Consider the following 18,850-nt stretch of genomic DNA (forward strand, 5'->3'; position numbering starts at 1 on the left):
CGGGTTTCTAGGCTCATACCGGGTTTCTCAATAGAATTATCCGACACCCAAGGGATCCCCACTATTGTAATCCACGTTCCATCCGAAATCGCCTCCAATTTCGTCTGCAGCCTGCCTGATCTTTGCATCGGAATCGTCTGGGAAGTTCGTGAGGCTGACAAAGGTCATCCCCTTGGTGTTGTGGACCTTTGGGTCGTACATCCCTGTGATATCCACATCGCGATTTGGCTTAACCCAACGTTCGTTCTGGATAACGGCGTTGTGTTAGTGCTGACGGCACGACTTCCAAAAAAAAACATCAACGTGCTGACCTTGAGAATGTAGGGAAAGAGTTTCTTCCAAGACCACCCTGGGTCACCGGTGACGGTAGCCCATCGATCATAGTCAGAGGAAGAACCACGGGTGTAGAACATCCCATCTACAATCGACGAGGTTGGTGAATACGGAATTTCAAAACAAGCCGAGCCATTGAATTCTCACTGTGCGAGCTACAGCCCCCCAGAATCCGCCCACGGGTCACCGAAAAAACTCGGTTGTTGAGATGCGGTACAGGTGTACTCGTGTAGTTGTAATCGTAGGTGGTATTTCGGAGTTCAAGACTAAACCCCGGTACTTGCGCGTTCAAGACGTTCTCGTGGCTGGAGGATTCAGAATGAATATTAATGAATGGCCAGTAAGTTCGTTCGAGTAGACTCATCGAGATGAACAACAAACCTCGGGCCTGCCTCGATGACCAGGACGTTGAATCGAGGGTTTTCCGTTAGTCTGTTAGCCACTACGCATCCCGCCTGGCCTCCTGGAAGACGATGGGTGAGGACAAAGGGTGCAAGGCACGGTGGATACTGTACGCACCTCCGACTATTACAAAGTCGTAGTCAGTTTTGGGGAACTTGGTAATGGAGTCCTGAATCGTCGCGAAAGCTGGAAGAGCGAGACAAACCAGAAGAGCGAGTGCCGAGATGCGGTTCATCATGGTAAGGAACCGCGCTCACCTTCTAATATCTACGAGTCTCACTCTTTTATAAACAGAAAGACTTGATATGCCTGGTCTCGTGAACCAGACTCTAGTCGGAGAAGATAATGGGCGGTGTAAAAGTGTTCGTTCATCAGAAGAGCCAGAATGTAGACGGTGAGAGCAAAAGCAGGCTCTCCGTTGGAGCCGGTGCCAGCTTCTGTGGTTCGCAAGGACCATGAGACCCAGGTCTAAAATTAAAGGCAGAGACAAGAGGAGGGCAGAAGCAAGCCATATGGGAACGCCCCAACCAATGTAAGATGACGAATTTCAATGACCAGACGTGACCGCGTGCCAACCGTGGATTACGGATTTCATACGCTGACAGATTCGAGTCCAAAGCCTGTTTCCGGGACCGCACTTTGTTAGACCAAGATCCAAGATGCCCCAGTGCAGTGCCCAGTGTGACCCGAATCTGAGCTCCATGACGCGCTCCGTACGTACTGAGAACACTTGGGAATTGGAATGACCGGCAGTCAGTCAGTCCGGGCGTCCGGCAGGGGGTGGTCCGGCAGTCTGGCAAGGCTGAATAGAGAAGAAAACGGGAGAGACGCGAGGGTACTTACGAGTTACGAGTAGGTATGAGGTTTCTGGGCAGTTATTTAGATCTAGACAGCGGCCAACAGAGGCTTCGAAGGCGCGGGATTAGTCAGCACGGATTCAAGGGGCGAAATTGAGGCTCCCGGGATCCAGAGGCGTACACTGGAAGCAGCTTGCCTAGGTATGCCTACTTGGGCCTGTCCGACATATTTCTAACGGGACTGAGGCTTCCCAGTGGGTGCTGGATCGAATTTACCTGGAGCGGGCGGGGACTGACTAATCAGCCAGCCGCTCCAAGGCACACGAACATGTCGCGAGCGCTAAACCCAGGGGTAGCACGTACCGGTGGGTTATATAGGTTGTTATTTCTAGTCTACTGGGCACTGGGTACACCTGTCATAGCGTTTAGCTAGGTGGACGGCCCCAGGCGCAGCGAAACGCGTTGGAAACGTTGTTAGACCGTGGCCGGACGGCCGGACTCACGGACGCTGCCGCTCTGCCGGACTTCCGGCAACGCCGGACATTCCAACTCAGTGGTATTCTGTACGTACTGGTCTTCCTCTGCGTCGACGAAAATACATTGGTGGCCGCCGTTTGTCCCACGAGTAATTCTTTGTACTATTCTTGTACTGGAGTAGCTGTGTAAAGTTCGCGCTCTTCCCAATGTGCCATCGTGCAGCGCAGGTCAGGTTGGCCATTCGCCCTGGGTGGGATGAAAGAAGGGAGAAAAGTCTTCGGTATTGCCTTCCCCGGCCCAGAGCGGGTTGATGAGGTCACTGATGGGCCCGGTCGCGGTTTCGAACCCGGGTTTCAAGCCAACGACAGGTCGGCATGGGCAGTCGGCAATGCATTTCTGAGCGCTCATTCGTTCGATGTAAGAGGACATCCGTGGTCAAAATGAAAAAGAATTCCGAGCCAGAATGGATCGGGTTCATTTGTACAGCACCATCAGCGACCCTCCCACCGGCCCTCGGCTCTCTCCCCGGAGTTGATCCTGTAGCATCACTGCGTCTGTCGCCATGCCCGCCCCAACCAGCGTTATTTTTTCGTGCGTCGCTGTGCCTCATCGCCTTCGCCCGCGTTTTTTTTTCCCTTTCTGCCCGCATTTGTCTCTTTTCTGCTGTCCGTGCCCTTCCGAGCCAGAATGGATCGGGTTCATTCAGACAGCAGCATCAACCTACGTTCGACCGGCACTCGGTGATCGGATCTCCGAAGTTACTTGTTTTGGTATAAATCTCCGGGAGCCATCCCTCCAAGCGCTACTCAATGGATTTGCGAGTGATGGCATTGAGGGTAAATAATCCTTAGAACGAGCCTATCGCAAAGGCCAGACGGAATATAAGCAAACAGCAGCTTGCGCAGTGCGCATGAGCAATGCAGCGCAGTGCTGGTAAGCCCTTCTGAGATATTTCATTTCCTTCCTGTAGCTCACTGACAGTTGCCGGTCTCTGATCCAACGCTCTCAGCGGCTTGCGCAGTGCGCGTGAGGCGTAGTAGATCTAGTGCGGGCCATTCTGGCTCGGAAACACGGCGCCTGGCGGCCGCTTCCCACAAGTGAATTTGAAGGCCATCAAGTAATGGGGAGCAGCGGCATCGGCGGTGCTGACCTAATGTTCCCGCCCTCGCCGCGGCGCGTGGTGGACCGACGCCTGACGCGTCGTGCCAAGAACCAGATGCCCCTGTCGCCTTTGGCGATCACCACTCCAGCTAGACACTCACAAACCAGACCGAGGCGTACCAAGTGGAACGTGGATCTATGTACCAATCGTACTGTGTACTGAAACACGAACAAAAAAAAGTGCTCAAAAATCATAAAGTACAGAGCGCGAAGGGGATATAAAGGGTCGAGAGTACGGGTACAAAGAGAGCATGTGCTACAAATCAAGAAAATGGAACTCCAAAAGACTAAGGGAGGTACGTAGGTAGTTGGATGCCGTGTAAAGTCAAAAAGTAAAGAACTTAACATTAGCGTCAAGATCTGAGTACGAAAGTGCAGTCCCACCGTATCCACCTATAAGGACGGCTTCGAAAGCGTACTCGAAGGCGTCGTTCGTCTCGTCGTCTGAACTTCAGGTTTCTCCCTCGGCTGCGCGCACTTGCCAAGACTATTCACAAACTCGATGATCGCAGCCCAGTAGCCTGGTTGAACGCAGGTGTCGTCTACGCCACAAATTGGAATTAAGAGTTCAGTAAATGCCACAACTCCAACGAATGAACGGGAAGAGAGTACGCACTATGACCACCAAGATCAAACTCCATATACTTCGCCCTCTCCAGGCCAGGCTGCTCGCTCTCACTCCCACTACCGCTACCTCCATTCCCACCATTCTTCCCCTTCTTCTCCCCACGCTTAGCAACCGCCTCCCAAAGCGCCCGCATATGCTCCTTCGGCACAATTTCATCTAACATCCCGCTCAACATCAGTATAGGCGTCGTAGCGGGTATAAGGGGTATCTTGTTTATCGAGTCCCATTTCTGGTGGCAGAGGAAGGAGACGGAGGAGAGAGCGGGGAGGGCGTGTGGGATTAGGTTGGGCAGGGAGGTGAAGGTATTTTCGAGGATGAGAGCTGCAATCTGTGGGAGAAGGTTGGTTGAGTAGGTAAAGGTTTTTAGGGAGAGGAGGTAAGGTGGACGAACCTTGCTCGGGTTCCGACTTGCAAGGTCTATAGAAACAGCCCCTCCTATTGACTGACCATACAGAATCTGTCGGCCGGGCGTGAGACGAAGCTGGCTACACGGTTCTGTGGGTTTTACGCACGATCGGTGTCTTCGAGAAGACAGGGTCGCCAGTGAGGTAGTCGAGGGCTGTCTGGGCATCAATTTGGAGCCCTGCAATTTAGGGTGTCGTGTGGTTAGACGTCATGGCGAGGCTTCGGGCGTGGTTAGGGCAACCAAGGCCAGAGAGACGCACCCTTTTCAGACGGGGATCCTTCTGACAGTCCGTACCTGCACGAGCGAGTTGGTTTCAGGAAATAGTGTGGGGAGAGATAGATGTGTACGCACCCTCTGTAGGACATCATGAACACATTACACCGCATCCTCATGTAGAACACCTTGGCGAGTGGTATTCGGTGTCCGTGGTTCCCGCCATTCCCGTGGAACATGATAACAGTCGGCCGGCTCGCGATGATCTAGTTGCACGAATGTAAGAACTGCGCCGCACACTACAACACTGAAGACGCACTTCTTCGTCCGAGGCAAAGTCTTCATCGAGATAAGTAGCTTCTGGGTGACTCGAGAGGTCTTTTCGCTGGGGCAGGAGGTAGCACCTGAGTATCACGCCGTCTGGTGTCTTCAACTCGAGATCTTCGTAGGGCATGCCAAATTGGCCTGGGTTTGCGACCTCTGGTGGACATGGTACGTTGAGTTATGGTGTGGAGGGGAGGTGGTGAGGATGGACCAACCTGTTCTTGATCCTGGGGGAAATGCCGAGGGGTATATGAGGTAGTTCTGGCCGTACCACAACAGTCCAGCACCTATCACACCACAATTCATGGACGCTTTCCACACAACGACATGATCTATACACACCAACAGTGGATAACGTAGCCGCCGTCGCCGCCGTTCCCTACCCCCACCCAGCAATCAGAAACACGCTAACCAAGCAGATGAATACCACACACCTTCACAAACCCTTCCAGAGACGGCAGGAAGCGCGACATGGCGTTGTTCGTGGTCGTCTTTGGTTGTTGGGGCACCTGCTCCTGCGTACTCTGACTCCTCGAACTCGAACTCGTACTCGGGCTACTCGAACTCGGAGGCTGGGCTGGATCCAGTGTGGGAGATGATAAATGGGGCACGTTTACCCGCGAGATGAGTCGTGCCTGAGGGGAGGAGGCCAGCCGTCAGCGGCGTCTCGCGGTTCCACGGCTTCGGGATGGGAGGCTGCTGCATAATAGCGACAAACACCGCGATCGGTTTTCGTCGTGGACGTCGTCGCTCACGACGATGAACAACAAGGAACTTTTCACGGGCTACTGGAGAATTTGCTCTGGTTGACTGAACAACGTAACACCGCTATCGATTGACGACGCTTGGCACCCGTTTCTCCAGTTGAAGGCATAATGATACAGCGTCCTCCAGACCAGAGACCCGTGACGCACAGTCTCTTCTTTGACTCTCGCCGTGTTCCTCCCGAAGGCATTTCTCCGGACTTCTGTGATAAACCAAATCCTGTCCTCGACTTGCTCTGTTTTGTTAGGCCCTGCACCACGATCATCCTCACCACCCTCCTTGGAAGCCAGGCACGAACTTGTGGACAGCTGAACGACAAGGGCTGTCGACGTCGCCGTACACCGGTGTACATACCGGTGAGTAAACTCTGGTCTTCTAGCATCTCTTGCATGACCAGTGACTCTTGAAAGCCGGTGACTCTAAACCCCGTCGTGTTCCGGAGGAGGGCAGAATCAGAACATTCGATTTGAACCTGGAGGTGTTTTTCGAGCGATGCGCGCTCGGTGACGTCTCCCTAGGCACGGGCGCTGACTGCCTGTCTCAGGATTAGGGTGTCCTGTGCTTCATCCAATAGGATTTCTATGACGGGGTGACATACATTTCTTGGGCATTGACGCAACATCGCACACTTTGGGGTCTCAGCAACGGCGATGCTTGTACATGCTCTGGATGCCCAACCTGCTTCCGTGATCACCTATGAACGCAAAAGGCCATACCTCGATCTTTCCCATATACTTTGACGCTCTGAACTTTGTTCAGCCACCCAACTATCAAGGCCCGAGAGATCCCAAGCACAAGGCTTCTCCAGCCACCCAACCATTGAATTTTGAACGATCCAGTTCTCCTTCAGCCACCCGACCGTTCAGGGCTTCGCTTTCAAACCTCTGCAGCCACACAACGAACACGAACACGAGTACCCAATCCTCTGCGTTGAGATGGCCAAGCCCTTCTCATCCAGTGCTTGTTACTTCTCCAATGTCCGTCAGGTCTTCCTAGAGGTTACAGCCACACAACCATCGGCCTTCGACCCATTTCTCACCTCATCTGGTACTCGAAACTACAGCGAAAATTACCGTGGTCGGCCTGAATCCGCCGCCACCGCACGAAACTTCAAAATCTAGGCTCTAGAGTTTCAATCACAAGCTTTTATGCGTGCTGGCACAGGCGCCGGCCAACTTCGAGACTGCCCCCAGGTGGTGACAGGCAGAGTGCCGAATAAACATTTCGTGTCCTCGGATTCTAAAGGGTGCGCTCTATCCGCTGGAGTCGGTGTGCATATATTGGAAGGATGAAGTTCTCCCGCGCTCCTCATTACTCGAACTCGGTCTCACAACGATAACGGCGGGGAAGTGGTCAAGGAAGGTTCATTGACGCTGTCTGCTGTCGCTGTTATCTTTCATTGGTGAGTGGCGGGAAAACCAAGCCTACTTTCTTTGCTCCTACCTTTTCGCTGCTCTCGCTGTTGTCTAGACTTTCTCACTCTTGACTCACTCGACTGCCTCAGGCATCAAGGCCTCACTGGTGAGTCCGCTACTTCTCTGCCGATTCGAATATCTCACCGCCGACTCCACATCACCGCTGAATAGGCTTTTTTCGCTGTCGACTAGAATTAAGGTAGGGGTAATAGTGATTGACCGGGTGATCCTCGAGAATAGGATTTTCGGGGTCTAGCTTTTAATTGTCTTTGGATGTGCGAGTCCCAAGGTTGGGGATTTTCGAGTTACGGGTTTGGGGTTTGGGTTTGGCTTCATCCTCGAACGGACTTGGACTTGCTCGCAGTGGAGATTGGGTCCGGCTGACGGTGACCGCCTGGATTACTACTTCTTGGGCGACGGTATGGATCATCTCCTCAGTCTGCATTTACCTAGTTGAATGCAGAATCTTTACTTATTACTGTCTTATCTGCAGGATAAACCGATGTTCGATCTGGAATTTCGAGCGGGGTATCGGTAACTTATGCCTAACTCGTCCCTTGCGCGCCGATAAATCCTTCTGTACCGACGGGACCTGATACAACGGACACTGTCCCATTCGACCATGCCACGTCATAGCCAGGTACGGGTTGGACTTACAGTACGTCCAAGTTCAGGTTCATTCAAGTTGGACAACGTGCACTCATTCACGGCTTGACGCGCGTCAACGGTCACTTGCAGGGTCTTGAGCGGTCAGAGTGTCAGACCGGTCAAGCATATGTCCAGACAGGACTATGTACGTCAACACATCGTAGAGTGCGACTGTCAGCGTTGGACAATGTCAATGTCAGACTCACTTGCTCGCTCACTCCCGGATGGGGAAAGGTTGACGACGAATTAGGCAAGTGGACTTCTTCCTGAAGGCAGGTTTTTAATCTCTTGGCCAGGGCGTCGGAGTTGGGAGTTGGTAAGTAGACAGGGCTGAGAGACGTCGACGTCGTGCATGCAGCCAGAAGCCCGCTGATTTAGGGCCCGACAGTCCGTACAGGCTGGGACCGATGGCATGGCGAATGGAATACTCTACACATGGATCGATTGTCCCCTGGACCTTCCCGCTCGTTTGAGCTCCTTGCTCGCGTGCCTTACGGATTGGTGTCGAGACTCGAGGCTATTTGCGATGTTACCTCGTCCTCTGACTGCACGTACTGTACAGTGACAACCGAATGGCGAGTCGATCGGACTCTATGGATCCTTGGCCTCCTGGATTCGAAGTTCGAACTTCCTCAGACTGTTGGGAACGACGCTTTCATCTTGGGAGCAACTTTTTTCGAATCTATGTGCCTGCTTTCGGACGACGAATCAATCTCCCTTGCGACGGCTCGGCGCTCGGGTTTCGGATTCTGGTGGGGGCGACGATCGGCGAAGGGCGAGTTCCCTTGCTTCACTGTGTCTTCTCTGGGTTCTTTCACTTCAAAAGCTTCACTTCTACTTCTCTGTGATGGAGATGAGATCGTCAAAAGCTAACCCCTTGCGATCCTAATAATAGCCTATTTTGAAAGCCGATTTTTTCGAAAGACCGGGAGGGGTGAAGGTTAAGGTATTTCTGTAGGGTTTGTATTCAAGCTTGCCGGTGGGGTGGAATATGGGCGAGTGGTGGAGTGAGTACAATTGGATACGCAGGCGCGAGAAAGGATGGAAAATGGAGAGGTAAGTAAGCAAGCTTTACTTACATTGACTTGGACTTGACATTTTTGACTGACATCTTTGCCACAGCGTCAATAATGATGCATCGAAACCGCATCGGTGCTTTGATTTGAGATGCCCTTGATTTTGGCTTTTTTGATTTGGGTTTGGGGAGTCCGCCGTTACGGCGTTTGGCGCACCGTCCTTTTTCTGAAAAGGTTTTTGCTTGGGGGATTGTGGGTCGTTTTCGTTTTCACCCGTCGTCTTGTCTAACCCCAGCTGAAACTGATACTCTACCCTGTCGTCGTAGTAGTAGGTGGTCGTCGACACCGACAACAGCTATGACGTTCGCGGCTCTCCGAGCGCTGCATAACATCATCGGCGAGGCGCTGGACGACATCGAGCAAGTTTATCATTCTTATCGACCTGATACGGTGGCGAGCGACGTCGACGACGTTTACGGAGATTGCGAGTATGAGCCTATGCCTATACCTACGCCGTACCCTGCGCCAACGCGTGGCTCGTCGGCTCAGCTAGGCCAGGGCCCCACGCACAAAACGACAAGGTCGGCGGGGTCGATGAACGCGATCATCGCCCGGGCCTATGTCTCACCACCACCGTCCCCGTGTGTGCCTACGCATTCGGATCTGTGTCGTCGGGCGTCTGGTATCATCCCTGGCACTGCGGCCACTGCCAGTGGCCCCACGGCTGATCTACCCCCGGTACCCCCGCCGCTCCTCGACTTTCCGTCCCTTGACGCCCCTTGCGATCCTACCTCCCCTGCGGAGGTGATGACCTCGGATCCGAAGGTTATGGCTGCTGTTAATCGTATCGTTGGTGCGTGTGGGCAGATGGCTGCGACAGTGCAGACGCCCTTTTTGACGATTTGTGATTCGACTATGGGGGTGAGTGGATGTTTTCTCATTTGCTGATAAGGGTGAAGTTAAGCTGATTGTCGGTGGACATAGTACCATTTACCTTCGTGCATGCGCCTGGTGGAAGCTGCGCATGTTGTGGAGGTTATACGTGATAGTGGGTGTGATGGGTTACATGTTGAGGTGCTTTCGGAGAGGTGTGGTGTTGAGGCTGGCAAGCTGGGTGCGTCTTTTCTTTCTTTTACTGTGTTCCGTCGTTGGAGTCGAAGCTGAGGGGGATTGTAGCACATGTTCTTCGACTGTTGGCGACGCATCATATTTTTCGGGAGATTTCTCCGAATGTGTTTGGGCTGAATCGGATATCGTCGCTTATGGATTCGGGGAAGAGTATCAGGGAGTTGAGGGAGTATCATGCTCTGGGACGGTGAGCCTCCTCAGTATCTCACTACCGTTTATGAGTCCAACCACTTGGCCCCGTTTGCTTAGGCCTGAACTGAAGTATCAAGGAACGAACGGTATCGCAGCCTTTGTTGGATTATGGTACGTACTCTCCCTCCTCGCCCCACAACATGGTCCTTATTCTGACTCAAATTTACACCCCAACCCTTCAGCTCTGACGAAATAAACAAAGCCTCAGCATACATGACCGAAGCCTACCTCCTCTCCTCCTCCTCCAGGGTCCGACGCGCCAACGAGCCGACGCTTGCGCCGTTCTGTTTGGCGTTTGGGACTGCCCACCTTGGGGTGGACTATTTTGGGTGGTTGGAGGGCGAGGATCGGAAGTTGGGGTTACGAGTGGATGGGGAAGATGGGAAGCATGATCTTCGTAATGAAGATGGGAATGCAGATGTTCGTGGTGCGAGGGATGGAAGTGCTGCCGGTGAGGATCGGTGTGATCCGTCTGGGTATGTAGAAGTTCTTTTCCTAATCTTGCTTTTTGGACTGTGGTTGATCTGATTCCGTCGTGCTTGGTTGTAGGGATGGAAGAGCATCGACGCATGCTCCTCCATCACGGCCATCCAATTTATCGTCGGACGCGCAAAACTCTCTTCCTGACGGTTGTCAGACTACACCGACTCACAACAGCGCCGCTGGGACTCGAGATAATGTTCCTTCGCATACCCGTGCCCCGTCTTCTATCATCGATATCAGGTCAGGTAATCCCAACCGGTTCAGGTTGGAGAGATTTGGTAAGGCTATGTCGGGAACGGGTTCGTGGGAGGCGCCCGGTGCGATCTTCAATGGTAAGTTCACCCGTTTGCTTTCTTATACTTTCGGCGAATCGAAACTGACTCCTATTCTTTTCATAGCATTCGACTGGAGAAGCCTGCCTCGCGGAAGCATCATCGTCGATGTGGGAGGTGGAATAGGATCGACGAGTATGCTCCTCGCTTCGGCGTTTTCGTCTTCTGAGGGGGAGAACCGTGGTTTGAAGTTTGTTATTCAGGATCGGTCTGTGGTTGTTGAGATGGGGGAAAAGGTGTGTATGATTTCTATATTGCTGCTGAGTTAAGTGTATAGACAGTGCTAAACCATTCGGGTTTCAATTTTTTTTTGCGTTTAGGCGTGGAGGGAGAAGTGTCCTGAACTTCTAGAGTCTGGCTTAGCTCGGTTTCAAGGTACGCTCAAACCATCCGAATCATTTCTACAATGCGACTAACGTACTCCTAACCCACCAGTCCACGATTTCTTCACACCTCAGCCAATCCAGAACGCTTCCCTCTTCCTCCTACGCGTAGTTCTTCACGACTGGCCAGACAACTACGCGCGCAAGATCCTCCTGCACCTTCGACGTGCTGCACGGGACGACCAGATTCACGAGGAGGACAATACGAAGCTTCTGCTTGCTGATTTTGTGCTGCCGTTGGCGTGTAAGGAGACTGGAGGTAGTGAGAGTGGGTTGAGTGGGATTGAAGGTGTCTCGGTTGGAGGTGGTGGTGGTGGGACTCAGGGACAGGAGTATGGTTCTGCGCCGGCGCCGTTGTTACCCAACCTTGGTAAAGCGAGTGCGAACGTGTATTGGATGGATATGACGGTGCGTAGCAATCTATCACGGGGCATCCATGGATCTATGAGACAAATGCTAATTCCTTCCGGCTCCCTTGGCAGATGAACGCGATGTTCAACTCGCAAGAACGGACCCTGCGGGAGATCGTTGCGCTTACACGATCCGCCGGGTGGAGGGTGGTACGAGTGACACAAGCGCCTGGGTCGCATTTTGGGCATATCGTTGCTTTGCCTTGTCCCATTCCGGGTGTTGGGTCGATGAGGAGGCCGCCTAGGGAGAAGCGTCCGCCACAGGGACGGCAACGGGATCGGGTACAGGAGCAGGAGATACAACAGCAGAGTTGGGAGCAGGGACGGGAAGAGCAGCAACTGTATCAGGAACTTCAAGCTCGGGAGAAACTGCAGCAGCAGAACGAGCGCCAGGAGGAGCGGCTGCAGTGGCATTCACATCAACAGAAGAAACCTCGCGTTAGGAAAGACTCGTCCATCTCGGCTATCCTCGCATCCTCGATTGAGCAGACGAAGAAAAAGTTGGGTCTGGGGAAGGAGAAGGATAGCGAGGAGCCAAGTTATGATTCCGCTCTCGGCACCGAAGATCATGAAGTAGGGGCGACTGTCGGTGCATCTAATCGATACAACACGCCCACGCCTACACCGATGCCACCCCTTCGATGTAGCACGCCCACGCCGACGTTTGGCTCGAGGATGGAGCTGGCGTCTGTCAAGGACGTTTTGGCGCGTTTGGGAGGGGGCGTGAGGAGGTATCGGCGCACCTCGGCTTTGGGTTCGGGAATGGGATCGTCGTCGAGTTCGAGTGGTTCTTCGAATCTTCCGCCTTTGACACGAACGATTACGACGACCGCGCCTCCTGAGCGACCTCCCAAGAAGAGGCCATCCCCTTTGTCGATGCCGTTGGCTTCATATGCGTCCGAGTCGGCTTCGCAGGTGGAGATTGATGCACATCCACCACCTGGACCAGCGCCTTCTTCAACTTCAACTTCGGCTCAACTGAAGTCTCAGGTCTCGTTTCCTTCCCTGCCTACTGCCCAGCATAAGCAGGAGAGGGAGAGTTCGTTCAGGAAGACGATCAGAAGGCACGTTTCGTTGGCGAGTTTGTCGAGGATTAGGAGGATGTCCTTTTCTGAGCCCGCGGCTGAGGTTCTGCCGGACGTCCCACCTCTGCCTTTCCCTCGGGTACAACAACCTCTGCCTACATCGGAACAGGTTGGCCCTCCTGGGAGACAGACTCAGTACCAGGTCCATCCACGCGAGAACCACCAGCTACCTACTCCCGAATCCCCTGATTACCCGCCGCCAACTCGATTCTATCGACACTCGTCGCATGTGCATCTGAGGCAGGATAGTGTAGCTTCGTCGATGGTGCCTCCTTCCCCTAGCATTTCTCCCATGCCCATGCCTTCCTCGCCTTCTCCAAAGTTTGTGAACATGCCAATCCCTCCATCTCCTTCGCCCAAGTTCGTTTCGATGCCCATGCCTCCCTCACCGAAGTTTGCGAATATGCCGATGGAACCACCGCCTTCGCCTTCCCCGAAGTTTGTGAGTATGCCGTTGGCGATGCCGCCGTCGCCTAGTTTCCATCCCATGGTGATCCCGCCTGACTTGGATCCGAGCTCTGCTGTGCATTACCGGCGTCATTCGCTTTCGAGGGCTCCTACGCCGCTTCCAATTCCTACTTCCTCCGTTTATCCCTATCCCACTTCTGCTCTCAGTCGTCCCAATACCGGTGTCGACATTAACACCAGAGCCAATACCAACCCCCACCCTCATCCAGGGCTGAGTCGCCCCCGCTGCGTGTCGACGATCACGCTACCCACTCGCGACCATGATCATGGCACTAGGACAGGGAAAAGACCAAAGACGGGTGTTTTGCGTCTCGATAACGGGGGTCGTGCGAGTGGGGTGTGGGGCAAGGTTGATGAAGGTTTAACCCAGGTGGAGGATGTTCAATCTAGATGGCCGTCGGATGGTAACCGCAGGGAAGCTCTTCTGCCTTTACGAAGGCAGGCAAGTACTCGGAGAGAAGATGAGAGGCTGTCCTTTACACCAGATATTCAACCGGAGAGGGTAGGCAGGGCAAGGAGGATGAGTGCGGTGTTTACGAGGGGGTTGGGGTTGAGGAGGTCGGAGCAGAACTTTTCCAGTGCGAAGCTTTGATGGATATTTTTTGATGTGGCCTGAGGATAACTGGGAATTGATGAGTTGGGTATCCGAGCATGGTAATACCACGTTGTTGGACATTGAAGGGATTTTGTAGTTCGTGTTTTTCTTGATATTTATGCCACTGTGTCAGTTATTTCTAACTTAATCTCGTGTGTTTTGGGTCATTGTTTCAATGGACTAGCTTAGTATCGACGACGTTATCTTTACAGCAATAATTCATATCGTTATTCCTTCTGGGACGCCGTTGTCTTTTAAAATTTCGGGCCTTGAAGGTTCTGAGAGAACCCCTGATGAAGGATGACGAGATACTAGGGGCAAGTTAGAAGGGTTCTTCCTCGCGATATCCCAAGTGAAATGGGTTCGGCCTTGAAAATTGAGTGCATTTGTATCTCTTCGCGCCATTTTCATTCAAAGCCGGACTGCACACCTTAACTGTGGCCTTCGCCTTACTGTAGTAGGGTCAAGCGCGAGAGCACGGACCTTTGTCCCGCGGTTCCGAATCTCTGGAACAGGGGCTTCTTGGCGCGACGCGTCGTTAATTAGGACGCGTTCAATTGACTCGCAGGTCCTTCGTCCCCTGCATACCAAGGGTTGGGCAATGGTCCACCCTGTCTGACGCATTCGTGTAGAAAGAGTAAATCTACACCTCTTTGTGACTGACTGGGCAGATGGTTACCGGGAAGGACCACCCTGAGTTTTGCCTCGCGGCTCGCTTTATTTGCTTGGAGAACAAACAAGAGGCGCGTGGGCGAGAGCTATAAGATCCTTTGAGTCCTTTCACTCGCCTCTTCCACTTCATGACTTCCACCGCCCACGTACTCGAATCTCTCGTAGACGCTAATATCATGGAGGAGTTCGACGAAATCCTCAACTGCGGCGCCGTTCCAGTCATTGGCCTAATGCCGATTGCGTTAATGACCATTGGCGTTGTTTTGGTATCCCTTCTGGTGTTCGTGGTGTTTGCGTTGTTGTCAAAGGGAAAGAGGAAGGTAAAGTGTACGGGGGCCTGTAAAAGTATGTGTTATATTCGATTATTGCGACGACTGTGGCACTGACCTCTTTAGCTGTAGAACCACCTCTCGAGGCTGTCCCTGGGAGTCGCATGTCGGTTGAGATTAAATTGACGGGTTTTGACGAGTTGAAGGATGGTATGTATGTCTTCGCCTTTGTCCCTTGTGTCCAACTGACGTGCAATCCACGTGTTCTCAGAGGTTACCAAGCTTCAGAAGCAAGTGGCTGAAGAAACTGAGGGGCGAGCACGCGACGCAAAGGACTCGCGCGACACCATCCGTACTCTGGAGGAACGCCTGTTAAAGGCTGAAGGGAGATTTCCTCGCTCCAAGAAACGTCTTCAAGGCAAAGATCAATGATTCTCGACAATGAGGAAGACACCTCGCAGCTGACAAGACGTTTTGAGCGCCTCAAGAGCACCTTCGATCGGTATCGGAAGTTCGGAGGTTTCGAGCGCAGCGTCGACATTGCCCTCTCTACTATCTCGCGAACCATTCACGCAAATGACCTTGAAGACACAATCTTCTCTCTTCCCTGGCCCGCGACACTCGACTTCACCGAGTACAGTTTCTTCACATCGGCGGTTAACGAGGACGATGTTCGGAGGTTCTTGAGGGAGTACCGTGCTTACATGCGTGGGCTGGGTCAGGCTGAGCGCTTCGAACGAGTCGTTCACTCGCTGCAGACTACCTGCTTTGATGGGGCTGTGTGGATTAGCAGGGGTCATATCAATGACACGACTGAGCCTAGATTCAGGGCGCGATTCGAATCTAATGCAGGCGTCGTGAAGGGAATCTTGGACTCTCGATCTTACTTAGAAGCGTAGTTCGTGTAGCATTAGAATTCCGCGTATCCACAACTTACATACTCCATCTTTTCTTTTTCTTTTTTTTCCGTTTAACTCTTGACTTTAAACCTCCTAAATTTATATCGCTTACTTTCCACCGCCATTCAACTGTCGCATCTTTCCTTTGTGTTCAAGAATAGGGGCGTGGAACGCGACGCGTCGCGTTCTTAATGACCAATCAAATGGCTCGAGACGCGTGTCACGATAAAGCATGGGCCGCATGGAACGAAGAACAAAGGGTTCAAATTAGCACTCAGGACGCCACTGTCTCTTTCACCATTTCTACGCGTTACACCGTCGACTCATACCACAACTCGTAACCATGTCCATGAGCTGGGATTGGGATCTCGTCTGGCAGGCCGCGCGCTCCGATACTTCCACATCCATCGTCGCCGTCATGGTCCTCGCTGCCTTCGCGTCTGGATCGAAATCGTCACAGGAAAAGTGGCTCAAAGAGCTGCTCGAGGAAAACGAAGCCAGTGGGTTCATTTTTAGCCCAGCGGAATCGGGTTTACTCACTACTACGATTTGTAAAAGGGCTCAGGAATGAGTTAAGGTCCCTTTCTGACAACTCCACCCAGGACCTCCGGCGAACTGTAAGGGAATTAGAGGCGAGGGTTATAGAGCTTACGGAGGACAGCAAAACGTACGCCAATAACCTCAAGGGTATGAAGAATACCTACATGAAGCTCGTTATGGACCTGGAGGAGGACATCAGGGAGTTGAAGGAGAGTCAGGCGAAGGCCATCAAGGAGTTGAAGAAGTCGCACGCGGGGGAGATAGAGAGGTTGAAGGAGACTCACTCAAAGAGCATCCGGGAGCTCAATGAAGGTCATGCAAAGGACATCAAGGTTTTGAATACCAGACTGGAGGACAATTGCCGCTCGAGGAGGGACTCGGTTCGGTCGATGTTTCGCGAAGACCTGGCCAAGGAAAGGGAGGAGCGCATGTCGGCCGACGCTCAACTCTCGACACGCCTCGCTGATCTATGTAAAGACATGGCCGCACGCAGAGAAAACGACGACGACAGAGTTCAGAGGCTCAAAGCGCTAATCGTCGAGAGCGAGGAGCGTTGGGAAGACACGTCCGACGAGCTCTACGCCACTACGCGTCTCCTATCCAACCGGATCACGGATGTACAAGACACAGTCGATACGCAAGTTCCCCGGCTTTGAGAGGATGGTCGACAGCTGGATGGCTGGGTATTTTAGGTCATCAGGTGATCCTCCGGAGAATATGCAAAAGGTCATTGACACCCTCCCATGGCCAGTCAGCTTCGACGTCTATACTACAGGCTTCGATGTCTTGTTTACGGACTCCCGCTCCGAGTCACACTTCAGCGAACCCAGCATCGTCGACTTCCTGGTTGCCTCTGCCAATTTCCTGGAGTACGAAGGCCACGGCCCCGAACGCATGGAGCGCGTGGCGTTTTCACTAGGCCAGTGTTTCGACATAAAGGTTTGGGAGGAGAAGGGGTACCTGGAGAAGATTGAAGAAGACGTTCGAGAGATGTTTGTGCAGGCAGCTGGGACGATCAAGGAGGTGCTGGACGAGAGGGAGTGGGACGTACGTGTTCCTCGATATCTTTAGCATTTCCGTATTTTAGTTTATGTTTGGGTTCAATATCTGCCAATCCATGAGCTGTATTTATACTCGTCTTGAGGCCGTGTGTGAATGAGGGAATTAGAATAGGGGTGTGAGACGCGTCGCGTCGCGTCTAATTACCAATCCAAAGTGATGGCCTCCACGAGGCCATAGAACAAAGGATTTGTGTTCGTATCAAATGGGGGATGGGGACACAGCTCCCTCACTCTTCTTCCCTTTCATGTCTTGGATCAGAGCCATACTCGCACCCTGGAGAGAGTTCAAGCCGGTGGTCAATGTCATGAACGTCTGTAGCTGCCCACCCCCGACGTGGACATGGTCCGATCTTGCCTTTCAGGTCACGCTCGTTGCTTTCATCCTTTTCGGTTTCCTCGCATCTGTCGCCTTTCTGTGTCGGGACAAGATCTCAGAAGTTATATGGGGCCTTCTCCACAGCAGACTTCGAAATGCATTCCATGTATCGGAAACCAGTTCGTATATTTCTGTGGCATAGTGGAGACAGTGTTGCGCTAACACATCGGGCTCCATTAGATGTCCGGAACGACCTTCATCGTCATTCTCGCGCTTCCATCCTGATTATACGACAGTCTATTAACGGCGTGGAGGAGAAGGTCAACAATATGCAGAAGAACCTCATGGATTTGAAAGGCGCACATGCAAAAGACATAAAGCGGGTGCAAGACACACATTCCAGAGACCTCAAGCAACTGCAAGAGTCGTACGCGAAGGATCTCAAGGCTTTGGAAGCCAGGCTTTCCAAATCGGAGAAGGACAACCGCGCAGCTGTGGACGCCGCTCTTACCAACTTTCACCACGATCTGCACAAGGAGAGGCACGAACGTTTGCAGGTCGACGCTCGAGTATCTTCGAACTATGCCAGCCTTTGTCGAGAAATTGCTGCACGCAATGAGATGAACGACAATCAGATTCGCGATTTGCGGACCCGGCTGGCCGAGGGCGAGGCCAAGGTCACCGGCCTCGAGGGCCAGTGGAAGAAAGAGGCTTCGAATCTTACCTTCGCCGACAAGCAACTAATATCCTCCCTTGTAACTTTGGGAGAAAAGGTCTACATGGATCACACGTTCCCTGGCTTCGAAAGGAGGGTCGACAACTGCATCACTCGCTATTTCGTGGAGTTCGGAAGCGCCCCATCGCCTCACGATGGCCATCAAGCTGACGTGGAGAAGGTCATCGACAATCTCCCGTGGCCCGTCAAGCTCAACGTCCGCACCAAAGGCTTTGCGTGTACATTTACGGAGCTCAAGTGGCGCTTCAATAAACCCGAGGTTCTCGAGTTCTTGAAGGAGTACGCGGAGTTCCTCCAATCTGAAGGACATGGACCAGAGCGAATGGAGCGTGTCGTCTCTTCATTGACGCAGTGTTTCGACTCAAAGGTGTGGGAGGAGAAGGGGTACCTGGGGAGGATATGTCGAGACGATGTTCGTGAGATGTTTGTCAAGGCGGCAGGGGCGGTCAAGGACGTGTTGGACTCCAGGGAATGGGTCGCACTCTCTGATTTGTAGTACCCATCCTGTAGTAACATACTTTCTGCATTATACTTCCCATTGACTATGACATTGACTGTGGTTCGGGGGCTCCGTTGTCCGGGTTAGGCTCAAAGTAATACTATGGGTCCTTTAATACTCTTCCCTTCAATCCCTGGTCCAGTTGTATTACAAAGACTACTATACATGAAAGACATATTTAACGAGGTCCATGGAGC

General features: G+C 52.7%; 8 protein-coding genes across 8 annotated transcripts; 6 read left to right on the plus strand and 2 right to left on the minus strand.

Annotated features, from left to right (window-relative positions):
- Positions 1-36: 36 nt before the first annotated feature.
- CC1G_08482 (hypothetical protein) lies at positions 37-970 on the minus strand (the record flags this gene model as incomplete). Its single annotated transcript, XM_001834785.2, has 5 exons — positions 37-246; positions 312-418; positions 481-638; positions 715-796; positions 853-970. 5 exons carry the CDS (start codon positions 968-970, stop codon positions 37-39), a joined length of 675 nt encoding a protein of 224 aa, XP_001834837.2.
- Positions 971-1,394: 424 nt separating this feature from the next.
- On the plus strand, positions 1,395-2,453 carry CC1G_15407 (hypothetical protein; the record flags this gene model as incomplete). The annotated part of the gene is made up of 6 exons (XM_002910083.1): positions 1,395-1,448; positions 1,493-1,587; positions 1,639-1,733; positions 1,841-1,897; positions 1,966-2,095; positions 2,237-2,453. 6 exons carry the CDS (start codon positions 1,395-1,397, stop codon positions 2,451-2,453), a joined length of 648 nt encoding a protein of 215 aa, XP_002910129.1.
- Positions 2,454-3,730: 1,277 nt separating this feature from the next.
- On the minus strand, positions 3,731-5,214 carry CC1G_08483 (BEM46 family protein; the record flags this gene model as incomplete). The annotated part of the gene is made up of 9 exons (XM_001834786.2): positions 3,731-4,126; positions 4,190-4,255; positions 4,311-4,381; positions 4,464-4,498; positions 4,556-4,683; positions 4,737-4,897; positions 4,957-5,028; positions 5,084-5,120; positions 5,176-5,214. The coding sequence occupies 9 exons, from the start codon at positions 5,212-5,214 to the stop codon at positions 3,731-3,733; spliced, it is 1,005 nt and encodes a 334-aa protein (XP_001834838.2).
- A 346-nt stretch (positions 5,215-5,560) lies between these two features.
- CC1G_15408 (hypothetical protein) lies at positions 5,561-6,496 on the plus strand. The gene is made up of 2 exons (XM_002910084.1): positions 5,561-5,862; positions 5,917-6,496. Exons 1-2 carry the CDS (start codon positions 5,617-5,619, stop codon positions 5,974-5,976), a joined length of 306 nt encoding a protein of 101 aa, XP_002910130.1. The 5' UTR covers positions 5,561-5,616; the 3' UTR covers positions 5,977-6,496.
- A 2,446-nt stretch (positions 6,497-8,942) lies between these two features.
- On the plus strand, positions 8,943-13,658 carry CC1G_08484 (ich1 protein; the record flags this gene model as incomplete). The annotated part of the gene is made up of 10 exons (XM_001834787.2): positions 8,943-9,506; positions 9,570-9,699; positions 9,762-9,900; positions 9,963-10,016; positions 10,088-10,381; positions 10,455-10,720; positions 10,787-10,956; positions 11,041-11,095; positions 11,156-11,511; positions 11,586-13,658. The coding sequence occupies 10 exons, from the start codon at positions 8,943-8,945 to the stop codon at positions 13,656-13,658; spliced, it is 4,101 nt and encodes a 1,366-aa protein (XP_001834839.2).
- An 803-nt stretch (positions 13,659-14,461) lies between these two features.
- Positions 14,462-15,034, plus strand: CC1G_08485 (hypothetical protein; the record flags this gene model as incomplete). The annotated part of the gene is made up of 3 exons (XM_001834788.2): positions 14,462-14,678; positions 14,735-14,812; positions 14,874-15,034. 3 exons carry the CDS (start codon positions 14,462-14,464, stop codon positions 15,032-15,034), a joined length of 456 nt encoding a protein of 151 aa, XP_001834840.2.
- An 810-nt stretch (positions 15,035-15,844) lies between these two features.
- Positions 15,845-16,697, plus strand: CC1G_08486 (hypothetical protein; the record flags this gene model as incomplete). Its single annotated transcript, XM_001834789.1, has 2 exons — positions 15,845-16,001; positions 16,060-16,697. 2 exons carry the CDS (start codon positions 15,845-15,847, stop codon positions 16,695-16,697), a joined length of 795 nt encoding a protein of 264 aa, XP_001834841.1.
- Positions 16,698-16,758: 61 nt separating this feature from the next.
- Positions 16,759-18,650, plus strand: CC1G_08487 (hypothetical protein; the record flags this gene model as incomplete). The annotated part of the gene is made up of 2 exons (XM_001834790.2): positions 16,759-17,088; positions 17,715-18,650. The coding sequence occupies 2 exons, from the start codon at positions 16,759-16,761 to the stop codon at positions 18,648-18,650; spliced, it is 1,266 nt and encodes a 421-aa protein (XP_001834842.2).
- Positions 18,651-18,850: the final 200 nt, after the last annotated feature.

This window comes from Coprinopsis cinerea (assembly GCF_000182895.1).
Source record: "Coprinopsis cinerea okayama7#130 chromosome 12 map unlocalized cont3.12, whole genome shotgun sequence".
In the NCBI taxonomy this organism is placed as follows: domain Eukaryota; kingdom Fungi; phylum Basidiomycota; class Agaricomycetes; order Agaricales; family Psathyrellaceae; genus Coprinopsis; species Coprinopsis cinerea.